At 34.8% G+C, this 11,659-nt stretch overlaps 1 protein-coding gene across 2 annotated transcripts in view; it reads right to left on the bottom strand.

The window, feature by feature from the left end:
- Nucleotides 1–11,659, bottom strand: part of LRBA (LPS responsive beige-like anchor protein) — a 402,463-nt gene that overhangs the window by 232,092 nt on the left and 158,712 nt on the right. For both annotated transcript variants that reach the window (XM_062573872.1, XM_062573871.1), the window contains one exon: nt 1,325–1,491. In XM_062573872.1, the coding sequence (XP_062429856.1) occupies nt 1,325–1,491 (167 nt within the window). The remainder of the gene's footprint in view (nt 1–1,324; nt 1,492–11,659) is intronic.

Raw genomic sequence — 11,659 nt, 5'->3', positions numbered from 1 at the left:
TCCTATTTAAAAACCAGTAATGATTGCTTTAAATCCAGAGATGCAGACAAATGAATAAAACCACTACATACATATTCACTAAAATTACAGACATACGATGTCTTTAATAAAATCTGCTTTCAGAAGTCTGTCATACAAACTTGACTTTAAAATTGTATACAATTAAACAACTGCAATTTGCAAGTAATGTTGAAATACACCATTGTTTTATATCCTCAACAGTTTTTCCTTAGACAAAGATAATTTTATATTTAAGCATTAAGCTCTCTTAAGTTTATTTTAACCTTCATTTTAACCTTGTAATCTGGAGCCCCACATTTGTTAGTTATGGTAAATTGCCATTCTATAGCATAACAACACAACTCAGTGTTACCATTTCCTGTTAATTTTACTCATAAAATTTTCTTTATAAAATTCTGTGTTACTGTACATTATAGAAATTATTAGGGCCTGGGATTTCTGCTTTTTTCTTTTGCCAGGAAACAAGCAGCAATTAAACTAAATTAAACTTAAATTACATTAAAGATGCCTGGGAAAAATAGTTTGTCTACTCATGTATCTCTCTTTAGCTTATCATTCCACTGCATTCAAAAACCAGTATCTCAGGATACTAGCATATTCAACCTTGTTATGTTCTAGCCAAAACGTGTTCTAGTTACTCTTAAGCCTTAAACAAGCACGCCGTATAAGTACTTGAATGGGCATTTTAGATTTGCAATTGAAACTTTAGTCATGACTTGTGCTGAGCAAGTTAAACAAATGCCAATGTAAAGAACGCACATACTGAGAATTCCAAAAGGAGACTTGATGGAATCGCTTCCACCTTTAAGTTACTCGTACGAACCTCATCACTTCTCTCTAACTCATAAAGATATTGGTGCAATCCTTTTTATTATTTAGGAAAAAAAAATAAAACAAATAAGGTACTAAATGGTGGTTCAGTCTTGAAAACAATGCACCACAAGGAAAGCTAGTTCTAAGAACATTAGTCAGTCTTATTTAAATTTTTTTTTAAATAAACGATGGAGGTAGAATTAGAAATTCAACGTCAATGCTATCACACTGTCATGGTAAAATTTAAAGCCACTAGAGAATCATCTTGGTTTTTACTGCTCTAACAAAGTTCTAGTTCTCTAATACACTTACACTAAACACGCACATCCGTTTTAACATTTTTTTAAGCAATTGTTTTTTTAAAAACAACCTGCAAAACATTGTTTACCTTTAAATCTGACCTGAAGACATTCATTCAAATCACTTGAGTATAGCTGAGCACTGCCCAATTTAAAAAAAAATACAAAGAAACACCCCCAAAACCCTTTACCTTGGTGCAGAACTTCCCCAGGCTCCATGCTTGTCTGTCAAAATGTTGACAATTTTCTGGATTAGTTGAGTTGCAGTCACATGGTCTCGATACTTGGCTGCCCTTATCAAATGATCACACATTTTTTCTTCTTCTCGTTTGTCTGCAGAATACTGGGCGCACAGCGACTAGAAAGAAAGTAAAGACTTTACTGCTATGCGCTTTAGTTTCACCATCCGAAGGAACTTAAAGTGCGGTAGAATTAATTACCTATACAAAACCCTCGAGAAATAAGAATTATCCCCATTTTACAGGTTTGGGACTGAGGAACCATTGCCTACAGTAAATCCATACAGTATAGGATCTTGGCTTGTCCTGAGTTCTTTAACCACATGCCATACACACTCAAGGTTTTGCAGGCACCAACAGGTTAATGCCCTGACTGCATAATAAAACACGTAGGGAACGGCACTCTAAACAGAGAGGCAAGTTTCAGAAGAATGGATACTCCCATGACTCTCCATTAGATCTGGGTAGCCAACCATTTGCTGTTATTTGCATCAATATACAACTATAAAAACTAAAGGAAAAAATTGTATATCTTCAGATAGGCAGAAATTTAAATGCACATGAAGACTGAATAGTCTTCACCAGATGGCTTAAGTAAAGTATGGTAGCAGGCCAGCATAGGAAAGCCTATAATTTTCTTAGCTGTATACTACATCTGTGGTATAAACACACATTATTTTCCAAGGTACTCAGAACCTAATACCAGCAAGCAAGAACAGAAAGTCACACGTACAAAACTCTGAACTATGAAAGAAAGATTCTTTGTTATAATATTTTCTCATCATTTTCTTTCTCGTTAATGTGAAAATTTTTCCATTAATAAAGAGCTGAAAAAAGGGCACCAAATTTAGATCCGTCCCCCCAAGTAACATGCATGAAGACCCAAAACAAATTCAAATATTGGCTGAAACAATAAAAGCTTTTTCCTATTTCAGCACTCCCTGTTTCTAATTTCAGTTTTCATCTGGCATTTCCACAGATCACATATGCCAGACAAAGCATTTCAGCCTTTGTCAATGATTGGATTATTCTATGATCTAGTTAGTTGAATGGACACAAATGTCTGTCTAACAACAAAAAAAATAAATTGCCTTTTCTTCATGAAGAACAGCTGATGCAGGCAGTAGTACATTTTTTTTAAAAAAAAAAGCTTAGATATTAGTCCAATATCATAACACTTTTTGCATTTAAAACTGTAACAATCCTCATATACATATATATACACACACACGTACACACCTAAACATGTAATACACACATATTTCAAATATTTCAACTATTAGAAAAATAATGCAAATAAAAATCAACTGGCTAAAAATTTTACTTATATATACACATAATTCAGAGAGAGAGGGGGAGAGAGAGAGAGAGAGAGAGAGAGAGAGAGAGAGAGAGAGAGAAAGAAATGAAGACAGGAATGGAGGAAAGAAGGGAAGAAAAACCCAAGTGAAAAAATAGTGGTTGTGTAGATTTTTATAGACACTAATGTCTGTGAACAGCAATGCTCCAACAGAAGAATAACTTTCAGAAGATCTTTCAATTTTAACAATTTAAATATATTTACAAGTTTCCTTGCAATTCCTCCCCCTAGATTTTGTCCCATGCCTTAGAGCAATGCTCACCTGATGAACAGACATCCAGAAGGAGTACAGAATAAGCAGATGACTTTCCAAGTCAACAAAACGTCAAAAATTGGCTTTTGTACTCTCACACAAAGCATTCTACCACCCCTCTTCACAAAAAAAAAAAAAAAAAAGCTAAATCATAACCAACAAGATGTTTATAGCTCTTTTTAAATACAACTGTCTTTCCCAATACATCAATGTATTTTGCACCCATGATGATTTTGAGTTCTCTTCAGCATTTTGTAAATGTTTGATAAGCTGTTATTTTTGAGTTGCTTGAAAGGGCAGAATTCTAAAAACAAGTGTCTAAGGTAAGCTAAGTAGTAAAATGTTTAAAGTGCTCTTTATTGGATCCTCCTTTACAATTTGAACAGCAACTTTTCATATCTGACATAAAATCCATAGATATAAATCACATTAGAGGGTTATTCTTTCCCCATTATCAATCTCTGTCTCTTTATGGAACATTAAAGTAACATTTGACCTTAAAACATGATAAAATGGAAATCAAACTAGAATGTTTTGTAAAAGATATAATGAACTTGTACCTCTTAAAAAAAAAGTCTCTTTTTGATGTAATTTTGAACTCATCCTTCATTAAACACCAACAAAGATTTTCAGAGTGCAGGTCTGACATTAAAATGCAGGAAGAAATGGTATCTTATTGTCCTGACAACTTCCATGAAAACAAAATCAGTCTGTGAAAAAACTAAAATGAATGGGACTTTACTTTTCAACAAAATCATTATTTGATATAAATAGAAATTTGCAGTTCTCCAACAAAACTGAGTCTCCCACATGCAGCAATCCCATAAAATTATAACATTGCTCCAGGAAGGACTCTTAACTGTGGAACAGTCATTACAATATATATTTCACAAATAAGAACAGAAAGCAGCCACAGCTTTGTCAGAGACTGATATATGCTTGTGCAGAGTTACTAACATTGGGAAAGTTTTGCAAGATTGATGGTTTATCAGGCTTTATCTTCCAGGAATGCCTAAGGATTTTTTAAAAAGCAAAGGATATGCAGAGAACTAAAATTTTACTACTATATACAAATGAATCTCTAGTGAATTCTAAAAACTAAATTTTTCCTGGGAAGTTTGACGATGACTGGCTATTCCTGATGATATGCTGCCTTTTTATCTATTCTGTTTCTGTTCCTGCTTGACCTACTTTTGTCAAATAGTCTTCCTTTTCCCAAAATTCTTTAGTAGGTCCTCTCTTTGATTATATAGCTTATTTCATCAGTGGTTTAATGGTTGTCTTACTCAGTACATGCCAAATATTAAGGAAAAAAGGAGAGAAATTCCTCTCTCTCTCTCTCTCTCTCTCTCTCTCTCTCTCTCTCTCAAATAATCATCAATGTAGATGTGGTAAAAGACTGGCTTTACCAAAACAGAAGAAGAGACCAATCCCAAAGTAGCCACCGGACTATTCTGAAAAAACTAAAAAAAGCTCCCTGTTTCTCTATTGTGTTTTTTTTTTTATTTCCTAGATGCCTTCAGGTTTGTCTTAACACAAAAGGGCTTAAATATTTTCACACTTAAAAAGAGAGAGAGAGAGAGAGAGAGAGAGAGAGAGAGAAAGAAAAGGTACTATTCTAACTAGCTTTCATATAAGCCTCCTTATTACATGGGATACAATCACAGCTACAAATACAGGCAGACTTTCTAAATTTAAGGATAACTTGCTCAGTTTTCAGTTTGATACAGAAGATTCCTATGAGAAGTACAAAGCCATGTATCTGTAGCACTATTTGATCAAACCAAACATTAGTCATAGGATTAAATGATGTAAACAAAGACCTAAAGATCACCTACTACCAGAAACACTATTGTAAGATATAGGTATCTTACGGATACAGTAAGATATAGAGCTGCATATGTCAAAGACTATGAACAATCCAGTATGTGTTAATATTGCATACTAAATTGAGCAGTCAGTTTATGTAAAATACAAATTCAGTTTGATTTCTGTTTGTACAAAAACTCACAAATTAATTTCTTTTATTGTCTCTTGCATTTGCAGTATGCACCCTGCAATGCTATAATGTGCTTGTACAGTTACATATACAGTTGCACGCAATCAAATTGGAAACCCCTTCTTCCACCAGTGTTTTGGCCTAAACAACTTTTGTTTCTCTTTGGGAAAGTACATATTGAAAGAAATCCACAGAAGTACCGTGAGAGAATTTCACAATCGCTCCCATGATGAAACACAAAATGCTGAAAGAAAAAAAAAATATCTGTACATATACAGCCCACAGGTTATTTAAAAAAAAAAAAAGTGCAATTCCATGGCTGTTCATGTTTTACAAAGGGGAAGTTTATCAAGTAGAATCCAGCAGAATCCAGCAAGGAGCATCCCTTCATCCACCATGAAGCAGAAACTTTCTCCTCTTTGCCATTATTGCACAGCACAACAGCTTTTTCTTCCCTCCCTTTCCCTGTTTGGACTACTGCAGGCTATTTGAAGATGCAGAGTATCTGAAGATTTATCTTTGAGGAACAGCGATTATAAAGGGGTACAAGGTCATCCAAAAGGCAAGTTATAAACATGGAAATACAATACAATCTGTATGCAGGAAAGATTCAAGAAATACTATTGCAAAATACTGACAAGTTGAATTAGTATATTCTGCCTATTTCACTGAAGAGGAGGATTAATCTAGTGTTTTCAAGACTATTTTATCTTGAGTCTATATAAAAATGTCAAATTAAGCTGAAAGTAGAAGACTTCCTCTGCATAGTAGCATCTGCATGTGCATCTTTGCAGTTTCCAAAATTACAATACAGTACTTCATATAAACTACATATAAGTTCAATAGTGCAGATCCTTTTAAAAGCAACATTGCACCTTTTTTTCCTTTTAATAACTTCAACTTAGAGATCACTAAACAGTTTGAGGTATGCCAGTTCCTTTGTCTAATATGGCTAAAAGCTACCAGGCTTTGTGAACAACCTGTCTCAGAGGGTGTCACTTTACATGAGAAATCATCCATAAGACAACACATGGTCTTGCTTTTAATGCAAATTCCCTACCAATAAGGATATTCTAGTAAATGAAGGAGCTCCTCAATCCGCTGCTCTCACACTTTGCACTTGACCTCTGACCTGAGGTTTAAAGTCTGCACTAAAAAATGCTACCCAGGGAAATCTTACAAAGACTCTGAATAAGACTTAGAAAAATGAAAGCTTAAAACCTCAACAGCGAACAAAAGTCAACCAATGACAACATCTGACAGCCACCGTCAATTCTGAAGTGATGCCTCTGTCATCCAACGACTCAAGGTATTGATTTCTCTCAGCACGAAAAAAGCTTAAGCCAATGAAATAGATATAGCATCATCCCCCCGATAATAGCCATCAAGGTTAACACCAGCAGAACACTTATCAAAGTATCTCTTCTATTTCTTCTTGTTTTAATGGACTGAACACAATGCAATGGCTTCTCATTTCTGCAACCTATAGTTTTCTAAGCCATATTTATCCATTTATCCAGCCTTTCAGCTGATGTGAAGATTTAAAAGGATCTGCATCTAAATCAATTGGTTGTGATACAGATGTGTCATAGAAAAAAGTGGTTTTTTTCCAGACGTTTCTGGAAAAAAGCATTTATATAAAATTGCAGGAGGGACAAAAAAATAAAACAAAAACAGTTGACTTAGACCACATTGAACACAGACTGGTAAAACTATGGCATAACTAGAACAAACCTACCACAGTCAGTTAATTTGGGTTAGTGATTAGAGTGAAAGACAGACATTTCAGGAGACATCTGGTTTTAATCTGACCTGAGTCCACAGCTTTATTTATTTTTTTTTTTTTTAAAAAAAAAAAGTCTCACAATGTTAAGTGTTAGTAAACCTAACTAAATACTAGGCAAAGGCACACTTCTCCCAAAGATTATACTTTTCAAGTGAACCCAATTTAATGGAGTCGATAATTAAACCAAATAACTGACAGAATAAACAAACAGTAAAGAGTAGAGATGAATAGCATCAAATATCTTTTTTTTTTCTTAATTCTCATCTCATCATCATTATTCATGCTACAGCAGCACCTTTGGATCACAATCAAAGATGAAGCCTTACCCAAACAAGTAAGAGAGCTCTCTTACTCCTTTATAGAAACTGAGGGTGATTTACTGTATGCACCCTACATTATTTCAATATTGTAGTTCCCTAATCTGCTAGCCATTGTCATAGACGATATACTGAGAAAATTGTTCTTTTTAACTCAGGAAGCCTTTTAGTTTTGTTCATATACTTAAGTGCTTTGCATCCAATTTTCAAAGCATGCACTAAGACAGACATTCTTCTCTCTTTTGCAAATCCAGTTTATGTCTGCAATCCTTTCATGTCATTCTTGTCATAAAACAGGCCAAGATCTTAAAAACAATACTCTAGCAGATTAAATCTGAGATCATTTAGGTCTGTGTTTTCCAAAAACTTTGCATTTTTCCAAGCTAGTAAGCAATCAAAGCACAAATTGACAGGCCTTTAGAAACAAGTAAAGCTCAACATACTACATGCTACATAGGTAGATCTGGGGTTTCAGTTTGGATATTAAGCAAATAAAGAACTACTGATCTGTGAAGACTTTAAGTATTTCCCAGTACAATGCATCAACTTTTTGAAATTCAATTTATTCAGCACCACCACCATCAAGGAGATGTTCAATGCAACAAAGGAAGCAGATCTATGAACAACCTTTGGGACTAAAATAATGATTTATTTCATAAGCAACAACCATTCTGTGCAGCAAACAAGACACAGCTTAAAAAAAAAAATCTATGGGTTCACTACACATGCTTAGTGAGGGCCATATTAAGGTTGCATTGCTCTGATTTTTCATAACTTTTGGATACTTGGTTTTGCAGTCTTTTATCATTTCTATGCAATTCAAGTTTAAAAAAAGGGAGAAAAACATACTTTCATCATGCGAAAAAATATATAAAGCCTCAAGATGGGCCAAATACAAAGACTTCTATCACCTAACTAAAGCACAGCAGTTTTAGATTATCTTGTCTGCACCAGTAGTTAGAGCTATGCAAGCAACTTGTTGCTGCCAGAAAAGAAATCTAGTATTTAGTTACAGACTCTGAAGTGGGTAGTGTAGACTGAGCTAGGAAATGTCCCAGTTCTACCCAATTCTATACACACCAGCTTTTCTTTCTGTTCTCCTTTATCTGAAGGCTCTTTCTCCTGTTCCCCATCTTTTGCTCTTGCTGTTCATACTTTGCTTTACCAATAGCATCATGATACTTGCTCCCTCCCTTCTACACAGTAGAAACATTAAGAGGTAAGGGAATTAATTATTATCCCCTAAATGCCAGTGTCCTCTGCAGTGGTGGTGCTGCCATTTGGGAGAAATTTGCCAGAGAGGTCTTGCTATATCCTTCAGCCAGGCTGTCCATTCTTACTAATCTTGTGAAAAACTCTGTATGACCAGGAGCCACGTGGCTGATTATTAATTTATGTGACTAAGAAATATAGGTAACATAGAAGACTTTAATTTTATATACCTATATACTGTATGATTGACTTTTCTAAATGTCTCCATATCTTAATGTGAAATATAAGTTTTACAATTCACATTGTCCCAGAAATTGATTTTCACAAGCCACCTTTATAAGCATCAAAAAAAACCCTGCAACTTTTATCATGCCTAAATAAATGTGAAGAGATTGCAAAGTTACCAGATAAGACTATGTATATCATGATTTGATTATAAACAAGCTAATAAGTGAATATATACCTTCACATAGTCCAAAAGCCATAGGTCAAGACAAGATTTAAGTAGACAAAAACTCCTCAAACCATTGACACATATGCAAACCTGCTTTGGGGTTAAAAAAAAAAATCTAACAAAAACACTTATTTTCCCTTTCTTTTGTGGAAAAAACAATGTGTCAGTGCCTGGAATAAATCTTCTGGATAAAAAGCAAACTTTATTTTCCAAAGTGGACAACAGTCAGTTCTAAAACCAAAATGTTTTGGAAGCTATACACATAACTACACATAGGTACACACAACAGTATAATGGGTTAGTGAAAGAAACCACGTTGCATGTGTACAAATATGTATGCCATATGTTTTCACATATATAGCTGCAGAATTCACAGATCACACATTCATAAATGCTAGATTCACAGAATTACTTATATATTTTTATCTCAACCATCAGTAACTATCAAAAAAAGAAAACTTTTACAAGTAACAAAAATAGTAACATACCAAAACCTGAATGCACTGTTCTTCTCTGGGCAGTTTCATAACTGCAGAGATTTCAATAAGAAATCCAGCTACAGTCAAGTTGGATGGCTTTACCACACAGCCTGAAATCAGATTATCATAAGCCATATTTGCAACTCAAATGCCTTTGCCAGGAAAAGTCAAATTAAAAACAATTAAGCATGCAAAAAGGGAATTACAGTTTAACAGTTATGTGACAGCTTTCTTCTTTCCTGTTCTAAACGAGCTTCTCACATAAAAACAACACTTTTGAAAATAAAATTGTATTTGAGCAAACATCCAAAGCTACTGCTTAAAGGCTGTCAAATGCATCTGGGCTACAAATGGCAATATGCTGGATCAAAAGTTAACACCACATTTAGCAAGCAGACGTATATTTCATCCTTAATGAAGGCCTGAAAAGAAGAGTTCACTTTATTCTGGATGCAGGTATCAAAGCAGATCTCACAAAGCAACATAGGCGCATCATTTAAGGATCTTTTTCACATTAAGAATCCTATTAGAAAGAAAACACTAAAAGGTAATTGAATTTCCCTCAGTTATCTTCATCTCTGTCAGCTCCTGCTACAATAACTTACTCTCCAGAGCAGAGATAACTCAATTCTGTCCAGCAAGCATATGTTATGAATCTCCAAAGCAAACTTGTCTAAATCATTCTGGTCTTCTATCAAGGTTGGCTGTGGATATGAACTCTGACAGAAAGCAAACAAATTTATTTTTATCTTTTCAATAATTCACTTCCCTGTGCTTTGATGGAAGAATCTAAAGACATAAATGTTTCCCGTAATTCTGGAATAACAAAGACTGTTTGAAAATATTTTATATGGAACTCAAACAATTATATATTGTTTGAGTCATCATTCTGTTTTTGCAAGAAGAAGAAAAAAAATTAGTATTGCACTTTCAGGTGCCTGGAGGAATAAAAACACTATAAACACTGAATACCATGCTAAATTTACATTTTTTTTCAGAATGGTTCACATGTTTATGTTTTATATTCAAAACAACTGCTAACTGTACCAATAATATCAACACAGGTATACCCTAACTTTTTACTTTATCAAAGCCTTTAAAACGTCATTAAGTTCAAATTCTCCACTGGTGTGACCAAACTATTTTGATTTCAAAAGCCTCATGTTTTAAGAAGGTGCAATGACTTATCTAAACCAATATCACAACAGGCAAAACATTTAGCACCCTAGAGAAAGGCAAATGACAAGAATCAGAACAGCTACTTCCAGAAGGAGAGAAAGCTCACCGTCTTCCCTCCTCCTTTTTGCCACAATGAGATGTAAGTATTATGATAGATAGTTCCATGAAAACATCAGCTCAGTAAGGGATAAAACCCACAAATATGCAAGAATCAAAGCATTAAGAATCACTGTGAAGAGAGGACAATATAGAAAATATTGCATATTTTTTAATTTAATGTGCATTTTTAACCCATCTCTGGAGTGTTGTGTGTACTTTGGGGTCTTCCATCAGAAACTTGTAGGTATCTATACACTCCCTCACATGAACTCACTCACAGCCTTTCATACCACCTGATTTTATAGAATTCTGCTATCTCTCACGAGTCTTACAATCTCTTGTCCTCTTCTTTTCTTTCCCAGTTTGAAAAGTTTTACTACTACATAGTTATTCCTTCTATGGCAATGATTCCTAGATATGAATCCTTTAAATCCCTTCTCAATTCTGTTACTTTTTCTGACAGAAGACCTTCCTGTAGATTTGGATGAAAAGAATCACAAGGAAACAGCAGGCCAAAGGGAGAGAAATCACATGCTGGGAAGGCAGTATGTGAAAGTTTCCCAGAAGCTGATAAACTCTAAGGACTAGCAGTGTTCCTGAATCCTGAAAATCTCGTCATTTCAGAACACCACAGGTCTGCTGAATCTGCACACCACCACTAGCACCTGCTAGCTCCAGTAACAGATTATGCAGGTCAGACTATAACCAAGTCTATGGTGTTTTTTCCATGCAAACAAGCATTACAGGATTGTATATATACCTGATGAAGCAAAGGACCCTTCGAGAGACTTTCTGAACATCCCAGAAGCCACTGGCATGTCAGCACAACTCTTAAGTAGATGTTGGAGTTAGCCTCCCAACTGTTGCTTCAACTGTGAGTGTGCTGTATGGTGTTGTGTGAATAGTCAGCTATTAATTATAACAGTTTTATACTATTAATAACAACAATTTAATGAAAAAAGGTGTTATAAGAAATATTGGTTGTCATCTGCATCCCCCCTCCAACTTAAGCGCCTATCAGGAGAAAGGTAGTTTACAACACAAGAACGAAACTCAGATGCCTGTGCAATTTGCAGTTACCTCAGTGAAACTCCTGCAACAGAACATTGCAACAATGGACGTCTACATGGATTCAAAGGTTTATTGGGC

Source organism: Rhea pennata, chromosome 4 (genome assembly GCF_028389875.1).
Source record: "Rhea pennata isolate bPtePen1 chromosome 4, bPtePen1.pri, whole genome shotgun sequence".
In the NCBI taxonomy this organism is placed as follows: Eukaryota; Metazoa; Chordata; class Aves; order Rheiformes; family Rheidae; genus Rhea; species Rhea pennata.
Note: the sequence above shows the minus strand (reverse complement) of the source record. Positions and strands in the feature narration are given on the sequence as shown.